Genomic DNA, 26,214 nt, shown 5'->3' on the forward strand with positions numbered 1-26,214 from the left:
AAAAAATCTAACCAGAGAAAATGAAGGGGGAAGTGCAGAGTGGAGACCCAAAGCCCATTTGTCGGCCACTGGAGATCCCCTTGCAAAGGGGTCTAGGGGAGGAGATGAGTCAGGGTGCGATGTAGCACCGATGAAGAATACAGCTTTCCTCCAGTTCCTAAATGCTTCCTCCCCCTCACCTCCAGCTATCATGATCTGAAGTCTACCTTGCAAGTCTGGATAGAGCAGAGGTTGTACACTGGTGCAGATAGGAGCTGGAGGCACAGGGAATCCAGGGCGATGATACCTTCAGGACCAGGGGTGTGAGTGGCAATACTGGGAGGGTAGAGGGCTTGGAAAGAGGGAACTGATTACAAGGATCTATGAATGACCTCCTCCCTGGGGGACAGACAACAGAAAAGTGGGTGAAGGGAGACGTCGGACAGGGCAAGATATGACAAAATAATGATTTATAAATTATCAAGGGCTCATGAGGGAGGGGGGAGGGAGGAAAAAAAGAGGACCTGATGCAAAGGGCTTAAGTGGCGAGCAAATGCTTTGAAAATGATTAGGGCAAAGAATGTACAGATGTGCTTTACACAATTGATGTATGGATGGATTGTGATGAGAGTTGTATGAGCCCCTAATAAAATGTTTTTTAAAAATTGTAGGGACTTAGTTATTCTGGGTAGACTAGAGAAACAAATCCATAGACACCCATGTATATAAGAAAGAGGTTTATATACAAGAGCAATTGAACATCGAAAAAGCATCCCAGCCCAGTACACATCAAGTCCATAAGTCCGATATTAGCCCATGTCTGATACCAATCTATAAAGTCCTCTTCAGTTACACAAAATATATGCAATGACACCAAATGCAGGAAGATCACAGACCAGTGGGTTGGAAGTCTTATAGGTCCAGTGGTATTATAAGCATCTTAGCACTGGCAGGGCTTTCCATGTGGCTTCTCCAGCTTAAGAACTCTAGCTCCATCAGGCTCACTCCATGTATTTTCTCCACAGGGAAATCTCACAGGGAGTGAGCATTGTCAGTAGAGAGTCTTCAAGGGAGTCAACCGAGAGAAAGAGAGAGCGAAAGACTTTTCCACCTCCCAGGAGGAATTATAGGAGTTCCCAGAATTCTCAGGAGAAGGCCATGTCCACACACAGGCCTCATTGGCCATGGCACGATTGACAGACTAGATCCTACCCCTTCACACTTAATCCTCTCAAGTCCCAAATTGACACCAGATTATGTAACTGCCACAGGGACTAATTCTAGAAATATATAATATGCATGTTTATCACAGTCTACTTCAAGCTAATACTAACTTCCAATGTAGTCTGTACCCCTTTAACTCTATCCTCCTTTCTGTCATACTAATTCTGTCATATATATCACATCGAAGTATGTTATAAATACATACATATTTTTTCCTTCAGCAGTAATATATCTTTTAAACAAAGGGAAGAAATAAGAGAAGAAATGTACACAATATTTTATATTTACTAGCACATTTCCTGCTGCCAGTGCTCAATTCCTTCTTGTGATTCTGAGTTACAACTTAGTGTTATTTCTTTTCAGCCTGAAGGACTTCCTTCAGTTTTTCTTGACAAGGCAAGTCCTTTAGGTTTTGTTTGTCTGAAAGTGGTTTTAATTCCTCTCTATTTTTGCTACATATTGAGTTCTTGATCACCAGGTATTTCCTCTCAGAATTTTGAATTTTTAATCCCGTTGCCTCTGGTCTTCATTGCTCCAAATGAAAAGTCAGCTATTATAATTTTTGTTGTTGTTTAAATTGTGCTCTCTCTTTTTTTATCTTATTGCTATCAAGAGTTTGTCAGCCTTTTACGAGTTTGCTTATGATAGTTTTAGGTGCAGTTTCTTTGTGTGTCCACTTGAAATTATAGTAACAATGAACTGAAATAACTCAACAAAAAGTTCAAGCCTTGAGCTGCAATATTCAATGATTCTGTGGACAAAACATTGGATGATGTGGGAAGAATCAAAAGAAGATGGAAAAAATACAGTCACAGTAGCACACAAAACTAGTCAACATTCAACCATTTCAAGAAGTAGCATATGCAAAGGTACGATGATACTGAAGGAAGAAGTCCAAGCTGCACTCAAAGCATCAGCCGACAACACAGTTCCAGGAATTGATGGAATACCAATTGAAGTGGCTCAACAAGCTGATGAACCACTAGAAGCATAATTCTTCTATGTCAGGAAATTTGTAAGACTTTGCCAACTGACTGGAAGAGATTCATATTTGTACCTATTCCAAGGAAAGGTGATCCAACTGAAAAAACAAAAACTTCCTGCCAGCAAGTTGTTTCTGATCCATAGTGACCGTAGAGGATAGGGATAAGGTAGAACTGACCCTGTGAGTTTCCAAGACATTAATTCTAATTTACAGTCCTTGGGAGCTACTAGTGTTTTTGAACTGCTGACCTTTTGCTTAGGGGCCCAACTAATAACCACTACATCACAATGGCTAGTTTTTGAGCAACATGACTAGTATCACATGCAAGTAACATTTTGCTGAAGATCGACCTACAACAGTTACAGCAGTACGTTGCCACAGAGCTGCCAGAGGTTGTGGCCAGATTCAGAAGAGGTCATCAAACAAAGGATATCATTGCTGATGTCAGGTGGATCTTGGCTGAAAGCAGAGATTACTAGAAAGATGTTTACTTGTGTTTCATTGACTATGCAAAGGCAGTCAACTGTTTTTATCATAACAAACTATAACCTGGAGAAGACTGAGCATCCCAGAACACTACATTGTGCTCCTGCAGAACCTATCCACGGAGCAATAGGCAACAGAAGAAGGGTTTACTACATGGTCTCAAATCAGGAAAGGTGTGCGCCAGGGTTGTATCTGCTCATCATACTTACTCAATATGTATGCTGAGCAAATTACTAGAGAAGCTAGATTTTTTTTTAATGAATTTGGCATCAGGACTAACCCACAACCAAACTGCCATCAATTCAATGCTGACTCCATAGGAGAGGGTAGAAATTCCTGTTAGTTTCTGATACTAACAGTTTCAGATACTCTTGATGGGAATAGAAAGCCTGGTCTTCCTTCTGAGGAACAACTGGCAGTTTTGAACTGCTGACCTTCTGCATCACAGCATAACACGAAACCACTCAATTGGAGGAAGGACTGTTAACCTGTGGTATGCAAATGACACGACCTTGCTTGCTGCAAGTGAGGAAGACTTGAAGCACTTGCTGATGAAAAGCAAGGATTACAGACTTTGTATGAATTGAAACTCAATGCAAAGAAGACTAAAATCCTCACAACTGAACCAAAGGCTACCTCATGATAAATGGAGAAATGAGCAAAGGGGTCAAGGATTTTGTCTTGCTTGGACCCACAGTCAATGCTAACGGAAGCAAGAATCAAAAGATCAAACGGCACATTGCATTGGGTCCCTCAGCTACACATGACCTCTTTTAAGTGCTGAAAAAGAAGGATGCTACTTCGAGGACTAAGGTATGCCTAACCCAAGCCCTGATATTTTCAGTTACTTCATATGCATTTGAACATTGGAGATTGAATACGGTAGACCAAAGAATTGATACATTTGCATATTGGTGCAGGGGAAGAATATTGAAAGTATCATGCACTGCCCAAACAACAAATAAATCTGTCTTAAGACAAGTACAACCACAGTCTCTGCTCCTTAGAAGCAAGGATGGTGAGATTTAGCATCATACACTTTTGGCCATGGTTGTCAGGAATGACCAGTAACTAGAAAAGGAGATCATGCTTGGGAAAGTCAAGTGAAAAAGAGGAGGACCTTTGACAAAATGAATCGACACAGGTGGATTCTTGTGGGCCCTAAATGTAAGAATAATTGTGAACATGGCAGCATTTCATTCTGTGGCACATCGAGTCCGAGCTGGAATCAAGTCAAAGACAGCAACAGTAACACATATCGAGAATGCTACCAGAGAAATCTACGGGGATAATTTGATTGGTTATCTGTGTGTGTGTGTGTGTGTGTGTGTGTGTGTGTGTGTGTGTGTGTGTGTGGTGTTTGGTTGCTCATTTTGAAGGAATTAGTCATTTTGTAATCAATTTTATAAGAATTTTTATCTAAATGAATTCTTTAAGTCTTAGAATTTGCTACTGATAATTTTATTTTTACATCTTGCTTTTTTCCTGAATCTTTTATATAAAATGAATATTTTATGTTGTTAATTCTGTTACTTTTTTGCTTTGTGACAGTCCAATATTGCTTCGACGTTACAAAATCAGCCCCAAATTTGTGAGAATTCTGTCTTATTTTGCTGGGTTGAGCCAAATGAAAGTGCCATGATTATAATTAAAGTATGGTTAAATCTAAGTATATCATGAAGTTTAAGCATACTTTTTAAAAAGTTCACTTTAGAAAAATTTATTCCCAATGGTCTTGAAAACAAACAAAAGCAAGATACAGGGGAAAAATTTTTGAATATAGCACCATTTTACAAGACTATGAAAAATCAACTGCTATTTTGATATAATGGTCAAATGTTTCTTTTCGTTATTTTTTTAATAGTTCAAGGTCTGTTTGTTGACCTTTAGGGGTATTTTCAAGTCAAGTCTGATTGGGTGCCATGCTCTGGCCCCAAAGTCAAATTTTGGTACCCCCTAGGGACTTCCTTGCTCTGCTCGCCTTGCTGTTCTGTTGCATGCACTTAGTGTTTTGCCTCAGTGTGGTGGGGTCAGATTACCACACTGTGCCTCCAGTGTTGTCCCCTGGAAGGCTATAAGTCAGTGAGGGATGTCATGTCTTATAGTGAGGCTGGCCATATGGTCCTCTGTGCATTGGCTGCTCTGAGCGGGGTATATCAGGGCTTGGTGGGCCAGGATGTGCTCCACTCTCTCTTCCTTCCCCTTCATTTGCTCCCTCATGTGCTCTGATCAGACATGTCCCACTCCCTGAGCTGTAGCTTCAGTGCTGTCCTCTGAAATGAATTCTTCTGAGGGGAGGGGGGTGGTCAAATGTATCTTAAGGTAAATTGGGGACTAATTGTGTGGTAAAGAGTTGTGATTTTCATCCTTCATTTATTGTTGCTTTTATTTAATTGCCCTCTTATAATATCTGTATGAAAAATACAAGGAACAATATTCTTGTATTGAAAAAATTTTAAATGCAGGCAGCAATATTTTGGCAGATAGGATTTTGTTAATGAAGCAATTTTCCTTAATAAACATAGGGCTTAGTTTACTCCTTTTTTTAAGATCAGCAAGGGCTGGGCAGCAAAAGACTAGTAGTAAGAACGAGAAAGTGTTTGAGGTTGAAATAATGCTTTTATTATATATGTGTTTATTACTTTGACTCTACATCACAATTTTAAAAGAAAAATGGCAGCATGGATTAGAAATCAAGTTTCTGTCAATACATTTTAATCATGACTAACAACATCCATTGTTTGGGGCTTTCCTTAAGCAGGATCATTAAATATGATGAATTGTGAAGTGGATTTCTGATTAGACTAATGTCCACTAAAAACCAGTATTTGACCACCTACCTCATTTTCACTTATTACTTAGGCCTCCTATTGATCTCTGCTCTCCTGAGAGAAAAAGCTAGTGCATTTATCCATTGTAACATTCACCTCTTAGCGAAGTAGATTTTTAATCTCATGGCGGTAGCAAACATGAATGTCAAGTGTCAGATGACAGGAAAATTGAAAATCTTTCTGTAAAGTTTTAGAGCAAATTTTATATGCCACATAAATTAAAATGTGTATTATAATTATCCTTTATACTAAAATACAAAAAATTTATTTGTCTTCTAAATTTTTTTAATTGATTGGTATAAGGTATTTTTCCTTTTGAGAAAACATGGGGAAAAGATTCCATTATCCTAATTCAGGCATTCAAATCTTACCTGGAAAATATAGATAAGGCCAAAGATAAAGGAAATAAATACTATTACAATTTCTCACTCTCTGTTTTTGTTTTCTGATATATGTATTTTGGCCTTAAATTATTATTAATATTTATGTACATTTTATAAATGTATATATACAGGGGAGGCTCAAAATCATGGAAAATCCATTGTCTGTGGCCCCTTGTATTTTGAATTCTTTTAAAAATATAGTGTTTATATTACCAATGTTATTAAGTATATTAAAAATATCTTTAAAAAATTACTCTTATGCTGTTGCCATCACAGGCCTGGATGACAATTTATTTCAACCTTTTGCTTTTTCTTTTCAACAATTTTATTGGCCTATAATTAACATATCATACGACTCAATAGTTCAATCATATTAAGAAGTTATACAATGATCACCACAAACCGTTTTAAAAGGATGTATTCTTTCTTGTACTCCTTGTTATTAGCTCCTCTTTTCCCCCAACCTCCCTTGCCATACCACCAAGAAACCATTAATCCAATTACTGTCTCTGTAGATTTACCTAAATCAACCTCCTTTTGGGAATGTTTTGCTACTTTCAAAAACATAGTTTTGAACATGCTTTTGTAAGTGAGGAAACAAGAGCCCTTAGAGATCATGCAGTTAGTAAATAGCTCAGTTTACGATTAGAACACACTTTCAGACAACCAATCAATTGTTAACTCCTGCCTTTTTCTTTATATCGTATCAAACTGTTGGACACATGAAACGTTGCTCTCATGAAAATTATCTATCTGTAAAATGTCTTAGCTAATCATTGAAAGCAAACACAATATTTTCTATAACATATTTATAGTAACAATAAATATTTGCAAAATAGTTTTCAAACCCATCTGCATTACTATGAATTGTCATTACACGGTGTTTCCGAAAGCTTGGTAATTAATGTTTTTAAAAAACTTTCTAACCCTTTTAGCTGTTGTCTGTTGACGAAGAAAAGTTTAAAAATTAATTTTAAAAGACATATTACAAGCAAAGTAAAGGAACTACATTAAAAGAAAAGCGTTATAACTTGGAAAAATTCAAGGATGAGTTTGGTCGAGAGCTCACAAAGTAGTATGAAGTCAGCGAAGCAGACCAGGAAGGCCGCTGTAGATGATTTGTTGCATGAGAATACCAGGCCCTTTCCAGCTGTCATGAGATGACACAAAAGGAGAGACGAAGTAAAGAAGCAGAGAAAGTCACAAAGAATAGATATTTTCAGAATAGCTAATGAAATATTATAAAAGTCTTAAAATAGGAAGTATGCTTTTAAGCTAGACCCTAAAATTATTACGAAAGGAATTTAGGTAACTCATTAAAATAATGTATTTGTGGAACACCCCAGATTGTTAATATTTACGGATCAGAAGATGTGTTTGTATTTTAAATTTGGTAGCAGAAGTAGAAGATGGCTATCTACCTGAACAGATACTAAAACAGATAGTTTACAACTATATGAAGATGTATTCCTTTAAGTCATAACACACGCTCACTCTAGGAAAAATTTAGGAGTTAAAAAAGTTACATGTGTTTTTCCTTTAAGAACGTAAACAGCTATATTATTGAATATAATTGTACTTGAAGTCACTGCCCTGCTAGAGATAAAATAACTTGCTTTGTGTGGAAATATTTTAAATTTTCTGGGAGGCTTCACAACTGAATCCATATTTTTAGAAGTATCCTAATTTTCATGATGATTCATTTATTCCATTCTTTTTGCTGTATACTTCTAAACTTATAGTATGATAGCCAGACTTCTTATTGCCCTCCCTACTTGGCTCCTAAGAGTGGGGAGACTTTCAACAACATCTACTTGATGTTCACTGAAAGCTTCATTCTGTCAACATCTTGCCATTTCTTTCCATGCATGTTCCATTAAAAAGTTATTTCAGTATTGAGACCCCAAAGCTGGGCTTAGAAACAGAGCTCTGCACCAACATAACACACAACTTTCCTCTAGTTCTTTAACGCTCCCCTCCCCTACTATCATGAGCCCAATTCTACCCTACAATATCTGGCTAGACAAGAGCATGTACACTAGTACAGATAGGAACTGGAAACACAGGGAATCCAGGACAGATAAACCCCTCAGGACCAATAAGGAGAGTAGTGATACTAGGAGGCTAAGGGAAGGGGGTGGGGGGAGTCAGAGGGAACCGATCACGATTGTTGACATTATAACCTCCTCCTAGAGGGACAGACAGCAGAAAAGTGGGTGAAGGGTGACAGCAGTCAATGTAAGATGGAAAAATAATAATTTATAAATACTCAAGGGTTCATGAAGGAGGGGAGGTATAAAAGGAGCTAATACCAAGGACTCAAGTAGAAAGAAAATGTTTTGAAAATGGTGATAACAACATATGTACAAATATGCATGACATAATGGATATATGTGTGGATTGTAATAAGAGCTGGAAGAGCCCCCAATAAAATGGGGAAAAAAATAACAGCTCCTTTTTTTTACTGGTAGTGGGAGACAGAGTATTTATAGCACTTTCGTAATTTTGTGTACTTCACAATCCTAAAGTGATCAGTACTGAATCATTCATTGATCCAGGTGAGAGTAACCAAGGATGGCTGGAGAGAAGGTCATGTACAGAGAGGGTTCTGCACTTGTGAAAGCCAGTCCCTAAAACTGTCTGTGACCTTCGAGGTGACATGACAACCCTCTGTGTGTCAAGAGTTAAGCTTTGATCAATGGAGCTTTCAATCCCAGATTTCTTGGAACTAGCTCTCCAGGTCTCCTTGTCCAATTGCCTTTGGGTGGTCTCAAACTGACAACCTTTTAGGTAGCAGCTGAATGAATGAATGCAGAGGGGGAAAATGCAGCATACAGTGAGAGGCACTATATTGTTGATGTGTTGGGTTTAATTAGGGAAGCAGTTAGAAAATAGAGCAGAAGAATAAGCTTTGGATAGTATTGAGTGGTAAATTTATGCTTAACTCAAAGCAGTGGAGAGTCACTGAGGTCATTGTAATTGGAAGTTGGCTTTGTGAAGAAGCTACCTTTAGCAGCTGTGTAATAGAATGGAGAGGATATGTGGAATCGTTAGGATTACAGGGATCAGCTTTCCCTATGAAGGGCCAGATGATGAATATTTTAGGCTTTATTGGCCATATGGTCTGTCACAGCTACTCACTCTGCTGCTGCTTTTATCTATAGATAATGTATTAGCAAATTATTATGACTGCTTTATGTTAGAACTGCATTTATGGGCACACAACTTTAAATTTCATGTAGTTTTTCCAGCGCATGAAATAGAGTTCTTTTGATTTTTTTTTTCCAACAACAACAAAAAAAATCAGTTTTAGCTCCTGGGCAGTTCAAAATCAATTGGCAAGCTGAATTTGGCTTATATGCTATTGTTTGCTGCCCTCTGTTTCAGACCCAAGTAATGAGAGCCTGGCCTATGGGGTCAGTGTAGCAGCAGAGGAGAACTCTGCTCCATACAGTTTTCAATGGCTGATTCTTCCGACATCCATGGGAAGGCTTTTCTTTTGAGCCACCTGAGTGGACTCCAACCTCCAACCTTTCACTTAGCAGGCGGTAAAACAAAACCATGCTAAAACCTCACTATTATCTACTATATTCCAACCCACAGGACCCTATAGAAACCCCCTTGGGTTTCTGAGTAGACCGTCTCCCTTTCTGTGGCAGATTGGCTGATGAGTTGGAGCCACTGACCTTCTGACTAGCAGCTCATTGGGTAACCCACAGTTATCTTAAGTGGATCCTCCCCCCCCCTCCCTATTTGGAGAAATAAGAAATTTTGCTTACTATGAATTATAGAATAAATGAACAAAAGTTACATTAAATATCCCCATGGTAACATAACATGCTTTGCTGGTGAGTGGTAAAATGTGTAATTGATCATTGCTTTTGTGGTTTGGCTCATAAATTTGGCCTTTCGAGGACCCTTTAACTCTTGGTTTAGCCTCTTCATCTATAATTACTGATAATCGTACCATTATCTGTTTGGTTTTTTAAATAAACAAAATAGATTTTTTGCAAGCATCTTAAAGTTATTTCAGTGTAATTTTTGATAAAATGTTCCTCTTTTTTTGTCTTTATTTAAACCAACTTGGTGCGAAGTTCTAGAGGCAAAATAAATCTACCTTTGAGCTATTATAATATGTAGTATTTCTATCTTAGACCTTGATCCTAAGAGATAGAATTATGGTAACTGTTAAAATGAAATGTAGCTAGAAATCTGATAAGCTGTTGATATGTGTCCCTGTCGTAGCCAGAGATCATTTACTTCAAAGGACACTGCACAGTACCTATACTATGAATGTTTAATATTTTTTTGTAGTTGTGCATCTGAAAAAGCTGTATTACAATGAGTAAAGTATAAGATCATTAATGGAAGCACTCAGTATACTAAAGGGAATTTAGTTTTAACTTCATTTCCTTTCTTTTGGTAAATAAATAAATCTCCCCCTCTCCAGATGAATCCTTAATAAACAAATGAGTCTCAAGCTGTGCAGCAGCGTTATGTTAAAAATGTGAATTTGGATTCAAATTTTGGATCTGCTACGTTATCAGCTTGTAGTAATCCACCCTTCATTTATAAGATAGTCTTAAGAATACCTACTTTGTTAGGATTTTTTGTGAGAATTATGTTAAATGAAATGTTACTCGTATGAGTATTTGGTACACGACCACATATTGTAGGCATATAATATAAATGACTATCAAATGGCACACCCTATATTATATACAGTGATAGAATTAAAATAATTTAACAATCGGTTTGCTGCCCTACTGCCCATTTTAAGTATTAAAAAAAGATATACTGAAAGGTAATTTATTATTGTTACAGTTAATAGTTAAATAAGAACAATAAAAGTACAGAAAACTAGATTGTTATAAGAACGATTTTAAAAATATTAATAAAATGTTAAATAATACCTGGAAAAAAACAATAAAACTGTTAAGATTTTTTGATACTGCTTCTTGATTGGCATAGTCAAGTGCAATAGTCTTCACTTTTATGCAAGCATCATTGGCTGGCTGATTTATCCTGAACCATCTGTTCACTGTAGGAGTACAATCCCATTCCTTTAGAGGTTGTCTGTTAAACAATAGTCATTGGGCATGATATATTAGAAACAGGCAACTTCCCTTCTCTGAACATAATTATGTTCCTCTTTGAAAAACTCCTTTCCACTGCTGCTGAATTTATAGCGATTGTTCTGAAAATATTCTTAGCTCTTTGAACACTTTCAGATATTATATAATTCACTCATATCTTATGGGAATTTAGAGTGTAACAAAAAGCTGAAAATGCAGGACAGCATGTTACCCTCTGGTTGCTTGGCACTTTTTTTTTCTTTTTACATATTATGTGTACTTACTGAAGTAATAAACACAAGGGAATAAAAATGTAGTATTTCATCAAAAGTATAATGAGATTTACAAAATGAATAAATAGGTCTTGCAAACATATCCCCATCTAATTTTTTATACCTATAGATGACATGAACAGTACTACAGGTGTTTAGAATACACCGTTGTGCAGATGCCTACCTGCCCCTCATAGAGAGAACCCGGATTACACGTGCCATTTTAACGACCAGTTCACTGAACTCAACACAAAATGTGCTATCCGTTCTGCCAAACTGGTGCAAACGGACTGAATCCTACCACTGATTCTATGAACACCACCATGTACAAAGGGCAGGGAGGCAGCATCTGTCCTCTCTTACTGGACAAGGGAAGAAGGGGAAGAAGAATGAAACTCACTATCACCCCAAGGCAGCAGTCAGATATGCCTTTACCCTCTACCCTTTTACACCCATTTCGAATTCCTCCCAAGGTGTATTCTTCTCCTCTGCTGAGTTCAATAATGCATTTCATTGGCCACATGAAACCTTCGGACCATATTCAGGATTATGGGCTTTATTAGGGAAAGCAGTGGGTTACAATTCAGATTAGGAATGCACAGGATACAGTTCTTTGTTTAAAAGCATCTCTCTGAACCATGCCCACAGACATGCCCCTCTCTGGCCCTTGTCCTCTCAACCTTGTCCTCTCACTGCCTTGCTCGGGCAATGTTGCAAAGCTTGTTTAACGTTGCCAATAAATGTACAAAGGGCAAACAACCTCATCAGCCTGGAGGCGCTCTACCTGTGTGGTTTAACACTCCAGTTCACCAGTGAGACTCCTGCCTGAAGGCGCTCAGCTCTCTAGCTTTGGGGCCTGGGAAGCTCACTAATCCACCTTGGGATTATGGTGCTGCTTCCTTTTGCTGCTGCTGCTGTTTCTCTGCTGCTGCTCTGGTGTTAACAACTCTGTGGCTTTGATTCAGGAGGCTCATTGCTGCACGAGGAACTCGGGGCCTAAAGGGCACACTCTTCTCCTGGTTCTTCTTTTTGGATGGCAGTAAGAATCCCCTGTTCCTACTCTGGAGGTGGCTCATTTGAAACCCAGGAGCATAGCAAACTGACCAGTCTGCTCATAATATATCTCTCCCAGCCATTTGGTGGGAGTCACACAGACTATGGTTAGAGGAGCCATATCGAGTAATTCAGTGCACTACAGGTTGTCATACTATGTGAATTTAACATACTATGCTGGGATGCATGCTGCTATTATTTGTTAGGGGGTTTTGAGTCAATTCCTACTCATAGCAACTCTAGGTACAACAGAACAAAACACCACCTGCATGTGTCATTCGCACCATTGATCTTATCTTTGAGGCCATTGTTCCATCTCCACTGTCAATCTAACTCGTATGTCACTGGTATTTCACATACTAACAGGGTCACCTATAGTGTCCTAGTTTCAGTGGAGCTTCCAGGCTAAGGCTAGGAAGAAAGATCTGGTGATGTAATTATAAAAACCAGCCAATGAAATCTTTATGGATCACAACAGAACATTGCCCTTCTCAAAGTGGGTTTTAACAAACCCAGGGACAAAGGAACAACAAGTAATTTAAAATCGATGGTGAGGAGGCCCTAGGATGCCTGGTATGGCTTGATCAAGGGCATTGTAACCCAAAGGAATTACTGAAACCTGAATGAAGACCGAACATGATAGTGGGATAAGAGGAAAGTAAAAGGAAATAGAGGAAAGAACTAGGATGAAAGGGGCATTCATAAAGGTCTAAATACAGACACGTACATATGTAAATATATTTATCTATAATGATAGGGAAATAGATCTATGTACATATATTTATAAATTAAGTATCAGGTAACAGACAGACATTGGACCGCTATTCAAGTACTCCCTCAATGCAAGAAGATTTTGTTCTAATAACCTAGCATTCCATGATGTTCACCTTCCCGACACAATCGCTGAAGACAAAATAGTTGCTTAAGCAAATGTGAAGAAAGTTGATGGCTCCTGGCTATCAAAAGATACAGCATCTGGGATATTAAAAGCTTGAAGATAAACAAACAACTATCTAGCTAAGAAGCTACAAAGTCCATATGGAAGAAGCAGCTTGTGTGATCATGAGGTGTCGATGGGATCAGGTATCAGGCATCACAGACTCAGAACAAAAAATCATATCAATGTGAATGAGAGAAAGTTACAAAGTAGAGACCCAAAGCCCATCTGCAGACAATTGAACATCCACTTACAGAAAGGTCACGAGGAAGAGACGAGCCAGTCAGGGTGCAGTATAGTACTGATAAAACATACCTCTAGTTCTTTGATACTTCCTCTCCCCAGTATCATGATCCCAGTCTACCTTTCAAATCCGGCTAGACCAGAACATGTACACAGGTACAGATACGAGCTAGAAGTACAGGACAGATAAACCCCTCAGGATGAATAATGAGCGTAGGTATACCAGGAGGGGAAGGGGAAAGTAGGAGGACAAGGGGGGAACCGATCATAATGATCTACACACAATCCCCTTCCTGGGCGACAGACAACAGAAAAGTAGGTGAAAGGAGCCATCAGGCAGGAGAGAGGGGAAAATGAGCTGGGAGGGGAAAAAAATGAGCTGAGACCAAGGGCTCAAGTAAAAAGAAAATGCTTTAAAAATGATGATGCCAACAAATGTGCAAATGTCCTTGACAATGGATAGATATATGGATTGTGATAAGAGCTGTATGAGCCCCAATAAAATGATTTTTAAAAATTTTTTCTCACATGCTTTGGACATACATCATGAGGGATCAGTTGCTGCAAGAAGATATGTTTGGTAAAATAGAGGGCCATTAATGTTATAATGCTCCCCTGGGGGCATTGTCACCCACCTTGTGAAACTGTGCTATGACCCAGCAGATTTAAGAGCCCCTCTCATAGGAAACATCAAGAAAAGTACACAAAAGCTTATAATTAAAACCAGTTTGAAACCAATTTTAAGAATAAAATCTGAAAGACAAGTAGAGGAAAAATCAAAAGTAGATAATAATTCTTATTATTATTACATATATAGAGATAATGGTAAGCATGATTAAAAAGTTACTCATTGGAAGCAATGTGAGTTATAAGAGAGTGAAACACATTTTTAGATTACTGAAAGAAAAAAATATCAACTTGTAATTCTATACTTTACGAAAATATTTTTCAAAAAACTGAGTGATGATGATTTTTCAGTGACACAAAAGCTTAAGGAACTAATCACAAAAAGAACTCTTTTGAAGACATTCAAACAAGCTCTTTCAGCAGAAGGTATATATACCAGATAGAAACTTGGATTTACATTAACCGAGAGAACACTGGAAATAACTACATTGGTAGAGATAACTCTTTAAAAGATAACTGACTTTCTCCCTCCACCACACCCCAACCCCCAAGAAAACCATGTTATTAGGAGCTAATCCAGACATCACAGTTAAGTCATATCAAACAGTGTTGTACAGTCACTACCATAATCAGTTTCAAAACATTTTCTTCCTTTTTGAGCTCGCTGATAATCAATCACCTCTTCCTTATCCCCCACATCCCCTGCTGTGCCCCCAGGAATCCTTATTTCATTTATTGTCTCTATAGATTCATCTAGCCTGGGTTTCATGTACCAAAAATCATAGAAAAATACATAACAGAGATTCAAGGAGACTGCCAACAATGACAAAATACAACAGAGACAAACCCCAATATTGGGGGGAAAAATCACCAGAAAATAGGAAGAATCAAAGCGAGGTCACATGAAAAGGTTTTAACCATTCAAGTCAGATTTATCATTTTAATCTCCTGTGGTCATCTCTCCAATACTCTGTGTGATAACCAGGTTATTCCCACCCCTCAGTTGTGGCTAGAGGGAAATCATTGGAGGTTTATTTCCTGTGTGGATCCTGCATCTGTACTTTGGGCTTTCACTGTCATCCTTAGCCTTCTGCACACCAGAACCTCCCTATTTAAGCTCGGATACTATTTCCTTCTTTGGAGTTAGATTATATAATTTCTAGTCCTTGGATCATAGATGTTGGTGTGTTTCTTCCATGTGGGCTTAATTGACATCTCACCTAAATGGCTGTTTGCTTGAAAACGAGCCTTTAAGACCCCAGATGATATTATTTCTGGTAGCTAGGCACTATCTACTGTTTTCACCACACTTTGTTATAGCCTCCATCTCTTAATGTGTTTCCTTTATGAGGGCAAGTATTGAGCAGGACCATGCATAAGAACTAATTGTTCTTTTCAAAGCAAAAACAGTAGCCATGTGTTATGGAGTTTATAACATTGTGTTATGGAGTTTATGAAAAAATATGACAGCGATATTGACAATGCAGGGAACAGTCATGAAGAAATGGAGTTATACTGTTATAAGGTTTGGGGTGGTATGTTGTGTTGTGTGTTTGTGTGTGTGTGTGTGAGTGTTTTATACTATATGTGAAGTAGTAGAATGAAAACAGATGGTGATAAAATTTATTTTATAAACTGTATAACAAAAACTAAATTGACCCAACAGAGTTATAACTTAATAATCTAACAAAGGATATAAAACAATGAAAATAACTCAATCGAATAGAAGAAAGAAAAAGACAAACAGATGAGACAAGAAACAACATTGTGGTAGAGTAACCCCAGTAATACATCAATAAATGCGTTAGGTAAAAATTGTCTAAACACCCTGATTTTAAGCCAGTTTTTCAGATTGCATGAGAATTGAAATTCCAATTATGTGCTTATATGAAACACACTTCCAATTCAAAGATACTAATAGGTAAAAAAGAATGGAAAAAGATATACCATGCCAAAACTTCATATTGTTAAGATGTAGCTCTTTCCAAATTGAAGTATAGATTCCCTGCAGTCCAGTTTAAACTCCTAGTAGCTTTGTTCACCCCCTTTTTAATAAATTGACAAGTTTATCCCAAAAGGAAGCACAAAGAACAAAGTAACTTTGAAAAGAACAAAGTCGGCAGAATTATTCTACCTGCCTGCAAAACAATATGAAGCTTCAGCAATCAAGACAGCATGCATCTTTTTTCAAGATTGACAAATAGATCAATAGAACAGAACATAATGTCTAGGAATAAACCCATGTATATGTGGCCAATTGATTTTTTTACAAAGGTACAAATTCAATTTAGTGGAAATATGATAGTTTTCCCCCAAGTGGTACTAGGACAATTGGATAGCTATGAAAGGAGGTTAACCAGAAAATAAATATCTCTATCATTTATAAACAAACCCCACTTATGATAAATTTACTTTTATTATCATGGACTCTCAAAACCCAATAATAAGAAGCAATCAAATAAAAATCGGCAAAGTAATTGAGCACCCATCTTACCAAAGAATATACAGTTAATAAATAAGCACATGAAATGATATTTAGCAATGCTCCACATTAGTATGAGTCATTAGAGGAATTTAGATTAAAACCACAATGAAGCACCACTGTGCAACTATTTTTGGATTTCAAAATTTACGACAGTTGACTATATCAAGTCTTCCCTAGGCTGGGAAATAACTAGCACTCTCATATACTGCTAGTTGCAATGTAAAATCAATTTGGAAACAAATTGATAGTTTATCAATTAAGTGTAATTTCTCATAGGATTGATTCATTCAACCTTGGGTATTCCAAACAAGATAAACAAGAGCACATATTTATACAAATACATGGATATAAACATCTACAGCCTTTTTTGGCCAAATCTTGACAAATTCATTATACGTATACCTATTGTACAAAGGAACACTACCTCTCAATGAAGTAATTAAGTATACATAGATAAGCTTTAAAATAATTGTGCTGACTGACATCACACACTCATACACATACTGTATGATTGCATTTATATGAAATTCTAGAAAATTTAGAAAATTCAAAGAAATATATAGAACAGAGCTGTGTAATCTAGACCAGTGAGTGGCTGCCTGGGAGATGTGAATGAATGTGTAGAAGGAATACAAAGATCTGTGAGGAATCTTTTTGAGGTCATAGATACAATAATTTTTGCAGTACTAGTGATGTTCTCATGGGTGTGTGCATAATTCAAAATGTCTCAAATAATACATTTTAATATATGCAATTTATATTTCAATTCTATATCAGTAAAGCAAGCATTTAAAAAAAGGAAGAACATGTACATTTTGTGCAGTGTTGACTTTAATAAATGGTAGTTTCCTTGAATTATTTTATCTTCTCATGTATTTGCTGTTGTAAGGTGCCGTCTAGTTGACTCTGAATCATAGTAGCCCCATGACTCAACACTTCCCAGTCCTGCACCATGCTCACAATTTTGTTATGTTTCAGCCCATTATTGCAGCCACAATGTCAATGTATCTTGGTGAGGGAGGGTCTCCCTCTTTTTTGCTGATCTGCTTTGCCAAGCATTATGTCCATCTCCAGGAACTGATTTCTCCTGATATAATGTCCAAAGTATATGCCATTTCTCTTCTGAAGAGGATTGTACTGGTCTTCTTTCGAGACAGACTTGTGTGTTCTTTGGGCAGTCTGTGGTGCCTTTCATATCCTTCACCAACACTGTAATTCTAGCGCACCAGTTCCTCCCTGGTCTTCTTTATTCATTCCCCATCCCATATGCCATACGGCCCTTGAAACCTACAAGTATGACTATCTTTTTCTCCCAACTTGTACCATAGTACCTTACAAACTAGAAACTAAAGTAAGAAATTTTGATTTGTGGATAATAATGACAAAAGTTACAGTATTTCAAACAGATAATTTCCATAGACAATTCATATAGGTAAGAAGGATCTCTATGTATTCTTTTACTATAAAAGAGTATATAATTGTGGAATTTAAGTTAAGACCTAAAAACATATAGTCAAATACTATTTTGATATTGTGAGTTTGAGTTCTCATTTGGCTTAGCGTCAGTCTTTCAGACTTTCTACTTTCCTATCCTTTACTAACTCAAAACTGCCTTCCCAAATTTCTGTAGTGGTGGCCAGGATGTATGAGGAAGTTGAATGTAATGAATAAGGACAATAAAAGTCCAGTTAGTTAGTTTAGTGTGGAAGCTGTGGTGGATATGAATCAACTCGTCTGTTAATGGATAGCATAGGCTTCTCTCTAGGTAGTCGCGATTCAAAGGATTTTGCTGGTTTTGAGTTTTCATCTATGCATTATTTGGGAGTCTACGTTTGTAGTCTATTTCTAAGAAACTCAAGGGATAGGAGTAACTAAATTTAGCACCAAAGAAATAAGTCTAGACATTGAGATGGTCACCTCCTTAAGCAAGAGCATGAGACCGACCCATCTTTCTGTTTGATCTGTGGAGGGAAGCTGGTACCCTTGTCTACACTTAAAGCTTACAAATGGAGATAATGTAGGTATCCTTGGCTGTTCAGGAAAAGGAAAGAAGAGGGAAGGTGTAGAAAATCCTTAGCAAGACAGAGCAAAAAAGATAAGCAATTTCCTAACAAAGGATTTTTTTTTACTTTGAGCATTTTCAGCCTTATGAGAATTCCTATCAGAATTAATCATTAAAATTATAGTACAGTATCTATACTAATGAAATATTTTGACTATCATAACAATAATCAGTTTTAATCTTAACCTATAAAGACTTACAAGTTATATTCTATTAATGTCAGAATAACAAAATTTATTAAAGGAGCCATGTTTATATTCTTTTTTTTTTTTTTTGGTGCCGAAACCCAGGAGTTTATATTCTTTATAACCCTTGGTAATATTTATTTATCTAGTTATGCACAAATAATGTTCATACGAAGAATATTATTTTATGATGAAATTTTTTTCATCAACTTGCTTTTATAATTGTGACATTATATTCTATAATGTGTGTCCTCATTTTAAAATTGATATATTGAAAAATTACACTCTTTGTTGGACAGGCCCTCACATAAGGGCCACACAGAGGGACAATGTGCCCAGGGTGCAGTGTAGCACTGATGAAACACTTAACTATCCTCCAGTTCTTTAATATTTCCTCCCCGTAATATTTCAGTCTTAGTTTTACCTCAATAATCTTGTGAGATCTGTGTTGTATGTTTATTTGTATAATTAAGATGGTTTGATACATGAAATCCAAGATAGATATGACCCTTCAGAAACAGGACCCGGCGTAATGATTCCCTAAGGGTACAGGAAGAGGGGTGAAAGGGGAACTGATAGCAGCGATGACTATGTAACCCCACTCAAGATGAATGAATAACAGAATTGTAGGTGGACGGATACATTGGATGGTGTAAGACACAGCTAAATAATAGCATAGTAATCATAAGAGTTCCTGGGGAGAAAGGTGGAGTGGGGAGGGGCAAAGGAGAGCTGATGTCAAAGAGTCCAGAAGAAAACATGTTTGGAAACTGACTGTGGTAGCAGTTGTCCAATATGCCTGCTGTGATTCCACTATGAAATGTAAAGACATATGTAAAAGCTCCCAATAAGAGGTCTTTGAGAAGAAAGAAAATTTGTTGTCTTCTGTCCATTTGTATTTGTTATTATTTAAAAGTTTGTATTTAATAAAGTATGATTTCTGATGGTTCTGAATAACATGCCATTTGCCAATTTTAGGTTGAATTCATATTGATCCGTAGAGTCGAATTGCTTATATGTGCTAAAATAATGGGTATTAAAAGTTTTGATACTTTAGACTCTTTAGGCAAATATTTTTAGAATGAAGTCTTTCAGTCATGCTTCATATATGTTATTTTGGATTTTCCTTTTGAACAAAAATAAGAAACCGATTGGTATATTTTCATATCTGTAAATTAATTGCGTTGGCTTCCTTACTAGCTTAGTGATTTACTGGGAGAGCCCTGAGATTTAGTTAGAGAGTCTTAATTTTAGTCCATTATTTGCTGCTAACCACTAGGCTGGGTAGCCTTTAAAAATATTTTAATTGCAACATAACTCACAATTTGGTAGTTCAGTCTTAGTAAGAAGATTTGGGCAACCATCCCCGTGACACGTTTTCTCCTCACACTCATTGAGCCCCGTCCTCCCTGCCATTCCCCTAGTCAGGGACTGTTTCTACAAGTCCCCTTGTCCTGGATTTCATGTTCAGAACATCAGTCAAAATGCACATAGGAAGCAAGCAAACCCAACAATGACTAGACCAAACAAAAGCATCAAAGAGAAAGCAGAAAATGTTAAAAACGGACACAACTTTCACATGGGTCAAAAGGAAGATCAAATGATTCGGAATTGCATCGTGTTTCTCTTATTGTCCCCTTAGTGGACTCCATGCCTTCAGTCTCTCCTTTTCGGTTCGTCCTCAAAGGCTAGGTTTTCAACACATGGGTTTGATCATGCCACTCCTCTGCTTAAAATTCTTCTAAAACTCCTGAAAATAAAACAAACAAACTTCATAAGATCTAGAGAGTAAATATTTTAGTCTTTTTTTGGCCCTGTGTGCCCTGTCAAGATTCCTCGGCTTTGCAGTTGTCCTTGATCATAGCATTGGGTTCGGATACGTGCTGGAATAGTACGTGTAGGAAAAAGACGAGCGTGCCAGCTCCAGCTGCTCTGTGGCAAAGGGTGGGCTGCCTACTCTCCTGAAGAGATGCATCCTCAGAAACGCACAGGGCACTTCTACTCGGTGCCATAGGGTGGCTGCCTGTGAGTTGGCATTGACTCAATGGCAGTTAGTTTGGTTTGGTCTGCTCCTGTTAAGATTTGCAGCCCAGAAGCAATCGGAATCAGCTTGATGGCAGTGGGTTTGGTTTTTGATTTGATAGGTGTAGCGGAAGGCAATCGTAGACAATATGTGAATGATTGGGTGTGGTGGTGGTCCACTAAAACATTTTGAACAAATCCAGGTAGATGACCCGGGACCATAGTTTGTTCATTGTTTGATTAGTGGTGTCGAAGGTTCTCTGTCTTTCTACTCATCACATTTATTACTGTTCTTCCTAGTGTCTGACAGTTTATTCAGAAGCACCATTCAATTTAAACTTTTCTATAACCAATTATTTAATTCTTTTGATTCAATTGATGTTTTTCCCATGACTAGTGAAATGTTCAAATAGTGAATTCCTATATTTGAAATAATGGTTTCCATTTATAAAAATATAATTATCTGTTGCATCCTGATAACTTTGTAAATGGAAGGTTAGATCCAAAGTCTGCTTCCACCACAATTGACCGTCCAATCATAGCTGGAAAAGCAAACAACAGGCGGATTTCGGAGACGAATTGCCTGGCATCATGTTGCTATTGAAACCCTAATAGGCCACTTGGTGTGTTTCCATATTCATAGAAATAATACAATTTGAGGATATGTTATTAAATGTATAAGATTTTATCATTTTAAAAAACATAAACATTTACTGGTGAGTTGAATCTGACTTGTGTCCTTCCTTTGTGTTTCAGTATATAACTATGGTTTTCATATTCCTCTTTGCTCCAGTATCAAAGTTTTTATAAAAATTTTTTAAATAACTTTTTCATTGTAACTCAGGTGGGGATTTACATTTCTGATCATCAGTATGTGTTTGACACTTTAAATCAGCCTCTCTTTGATTTCACTTCTCCCTCTTATGGACTGGAGGAGGCCTGGTGGTGTAGTGGTGATGCATTAGCCTGCTACTCACAAGGTCATCAATTCAAAACCACGAGATTCTCCTTAGGAGGAAGATGAGGCTTTCTACTTCTGTAAAGAATTACAGCCCTAGAAACCCACAGGGGCAGTTCTTCCCTGTCCTATAGGGTCACTGTACATAGGCATTGACTCGATGGCAGTGACATTTTTTTGATTGATTTTCTCTTGTGGACTTCTGTTTTATCCAAGTTAACACCCATCTACAACTTAGCTGTAGCACACTGTTTTATCTTCCTTTTGGTATGAAAATCTTTACCTTGTAGTTTGTTTGTTATCCCCAATAGTTGTGATCTTTTAGAAATAAATCACCCTTTTCCCCAGGCACTTCTGTGTGGATTCAAAAGGCTTACCTTTAAGTTATTAGCCTTACTCTAACCCATTTGTTTCACCTCAGGACAAAAAATAGCACTTATATGTATTATTACTGATTGGTACGATGTGGGGTAGCAAAAAAACTATCATATTTCTGGTCTTTAAAAATCAAAGAGCTCAATTCTGGCATCGTGTTAATGAAAAGTATTAATTTTACTGTGAATGTGGAGGGAAAGTAGATTGGATAAAGTTATTGGGATGGCATTTTGTAAAGCTATGCCTAGATAGTACATTTAAAATTTTTACCTTAATAAATCATTTTATTGGGAGCCTCTTACATCTCTTCTAACAATCCATACATCCATCTATTGTATCAAGCACATTTGTGCATATGTTACCATCAACATTTCCAAAACATTTTTCTTTCTATTTGAGCCTTTGGTATCAGCTCCTTTTTCCCTCTCCCTCCCCTATCCTCCCACCCTCGTGAACCCTTGATAATATATCAATTATTTTTATTTTCATATTTTATACCCTCCACTGTCTCCTTCACTCACATTTCTTTTCTTCTCCCAGGGGCGGGGTGGCGGGTGGGGTTTCACATTGGTACCCCTTTTTCCCCTACCTTCCCCCTACCTTTATGGTAGCGCTACTATCATTATTGGTCCACCTACATATTAAATTTGACTACCAGTTAGTTCTCTGAATTTATTGATACTTATAAAAATGTATGAATTAAAACTAACCAACTTTTGTCTTTTTTAATTGTTATTTTAGCCGCCAGCGGAACAGGCTAAAGCCAGACTGCAACTGGTTCTTGAAGCTGCTGGTGAGTGTTGATAATTAACCTTAGTAAGATGAAAGCAGCGACAATTAAATAAAGGGAAAAATTCCTCTGTTTTCATATGTCCCCACAAATTTACAAGGTCTAAATTACATATATGGCTATATATTATTTGAAATCTATGTCACCATAATGGAGTGTTTAAAGGTCATTTCTTACTGTATATGTGCATACATAAACACACACACACACACACTAAAACCTGGCTCTGGTTTTAAGCTTTAGTTTTTATTATTATTTCATGAAAACAAAACGTCTCTATTCTTTATATGAAGAGGTTAGGGAGGAAAAGAGGAATGATTTACTTTGAATTTCCTTTTTTTGATGGCAATTATAGTCAACATTGACACATGCCCTAATTCATTTCTATCTGATTTCCCTCAGGTTATCTATGCAAGCTACTTCATTCTGCCATATTTTAAGACAATTACTAACCATTGCATTTTCTTGCTACATCAGTCTCTTTTATTTCTCAGTAGTACCGTAATGCTATGACTGCGTTCGCACTCTCCCCTATTTTAAACAAAATTATTAATGCTATAACTTTGATGTTAGACAACATACTTAGATTCATGTAGCATTAATACTTTTTTAATACCTTTTAAAAATGTATAAGATCTATGTTACCTTTCGAAGGACTGATTTTACTCTGAATCTTAATATGGTCTTCAAAAAGTATGCAGTTATTCAAGCAATAGGTTGTTATGAGAAAGCTTGAGGAAGAGTCAGAATAACATCCCACAACAGGACATGTTTCTTACTATTATTTACTTTCTAAAGATCTGTAAAGAACTTATCATTTCATCTGGGAGATAAAAACTCAGTCTTAATATCAAGAGTAGCACCAGACTACCCAAATACTATTGTTAGTTACAGTTTTGGTATTCATTGGTTAGGAAAAAACATGTATGTATTGATTCAAGGATCTCAAGGATCTGTCATAACGACTGAGACTACTAGAGTGGATGATAAACTCAGGCTAGCATTATGAGTCACTCATAGAAATAACCGGCCATGTAAGGATGAAGACTACTAAATGTTTTCATTTTGATCAGGGGTCTCTACACCCATCCACACTCCTTTAAAGATTGCTTACATTTTATATATTCATCTTACTAATTTTATGTTTGATTACAAAGAAAATATGATCTCTTTAAGTTTTTCTTGTTACCAGGTTTGTAATTTTTGACTTGAAAACATAGAATAAAGCTAATTTTTATTGTTCTGTATGTTGCATACTATGGATTTGTTTTTCAATGGAATTTTGCTTTAAAACAAGTTTCCAGTTCATAATTTAAGTATTGCCAGGCTCTTGCTTTAGAAGAAAATATTTGTGTTGTCTAGTTACCCAGGAAATACTTCTTCCATTAATGTGGTTATAAGAAACTTTTGTTTCCTAGTTTCAGTGTTATCTTTTCATGACTCTGGAGCACAGTATAGAACAGCTCTGCCCGTCCCCACCTCACGGTATATAACTTGGTCACAGCTGTCACCCCTCATTTTTTAATTTAACATTCTAAATTATATTACGGATAAGGCACTGGGTTCTGTGAGTCTGAGGAGCATTTAAAATATTATGACAGTTTTCAAATTAAAAACCTTATGTTGGCCTAGATGAGAAAGGGATAAACCTTAGCTTGGACAAAGCATGTTATTTGTTCTTTACTTTCTTATCGAGCACTTTTGTTGTCTTCTGCTTTCCCCTATTAGCAGTAACAATATAATGAACAACCTCTTGCATATCGCTTTTTCCGTATTTTAAATTATTTTCTTAGAATTGGTTACTATAGAAATGTGCTTATATTGTTAGAGATAATATTAGAGTGACTTTTTATATTCATCCATTTTTTCCTGAATCGTTTTATAAAACTACTAGGCCAGTACTCCGGCTGGTTAATTTGCTATTTTTTTACCAGACTCTGCTTTTGATGCCAGTTTCTTGAATATATTGTTTATAATATGACATACCTTATTCCACTTCTTTTGAAAAACAGCCAGTACTGTTTTGAAGGAAGATTTGTGACTTTGGAATGGAGAGGCAGACACATGGATAGAAAAGAATCACATTGGTAAATAAAGAATTTACTGTGAACATTCCAGCATTATGATTCAGAAAGGAAATAAAGGTATTAGAAATAAATAAAATAAAGGGAGAGAAGAAAACTAGATTCCTAGTCTGGTGAGGTTTGTAGTCTGTCTAGTGAGACCTCAGGGTGCTCTTGTAGGACGATCCGTACATTCATTCTGTCACTCTGGAGTGGCCTTGCGTTCCTAGGAGAAAGCACCCTTAGTTTGGGGACTTTAAAAAATTATGCTCAGGAAACACTTAGAACTAGATTTATCAGAGCAGGATTGATTCTGTGCTTGGCATAACCCAGTAGATGTGCTGTTCTTTTCAGGGGCTCCAGTGTAGATCCTGACTCATAGTGACCCCATGCCATAGGACAGAACTGCCCAATCGGGTTCTTTTGGTTGTAGTCTTTACAAAAACACATCACCAAGCCTTTCTCCTATGGAACTGATGGGTGGGTTTGAACCGCCAACCTTTTTTGGTTAGCTGAGTGCTTAACTGGTGTGCCAATTGGCATCTTTATGTGATAGATTGGGGTTACAGAGAGAAACTTGGTCCTTTAATGTAGCCATGGATCCCAAGAAAGTATTTTATAAATAACCACTGCATTGTCATTGACTATATGAGTGAACTTTAATGATGTTACAAATTTGGAATTAAAATTTATTTAGGACACTTAGCATTGATTGTCAGCAGTGTGCTTTTAAAACATACATGTATGAAGGGAACAGCGAATGGTTCAAAACCAGAGGAGGGAGGGGAGGGGAGGACTGGAAGGGAGTGACCAAGAGCAAGGTAACTGAGAGGAACTACTGAATCCAGAATGAAGGCTAAACATGGTAGTGGGGACGGGAGGAAAGCGAAAGGAAATAGAGGAAAGGAGTAGGAAGCAAAGTGCATACAGAGAACCCTAAATACAGACATGTACATATGTAAATATATTTATGATTATGGGGGAAATAGATTTATATGCATATATTTATAGGTTCAGTAGTAGGGTAGCAGATGGACATTGGGCCTCCTCATGCATAATCCCCCAATACAATAGCACCTCACCCTGCTAAGCAGCCATTGCAGGATACCCATCTTCCCGACATGATCACTGAAGACAGCTGTGTGTGTAAGCAAATGTGGTGAAGAAAGCTGATGGTGC

The 26,214-nt window shown here is 37.1% G+C and overlaps 1 protein-coding gene across 1 annotated transcript in view; it reads left to right on the forward strand.

Annotated features, from left to right (window-relative positions):
* Positions 1 to 26,214, forward strand: part of RSRC1 (arginine and serine rich coiled-coil 1) — a 463,476-nt gene that overhangs the window by 231,894 nt on the left and 205,368 nt on the right. Inside the window, exon 6 of the mRNA XM_075547871.1 lies at positions 22,924 to 22,975. Coding sequence (XP_075403986.1) covers positions 22,924 to 22,975 — 52 coding nt within the window. The remainder of the gene's footprint in view (positions 1 to 22,923; positions 22,976 to 26,214) is intronic.

This window comes from Tenrec ecaudatus, chromosome 4 (genome assembly GCF_050624435.1).
Source record: "Tenrec ecaudatus isolate mTenEca1 chromosome 4, mTenEca1.hap1, whole genome shotgun sequence".
Classification (NCBI taxonomy): domain Eukaryota; kingdom Metazoa; phylum Chordata; class Mammalia; order Afrosoricida; family Tenrecidae; genus Tenrec; species Tenrec ecaudatus.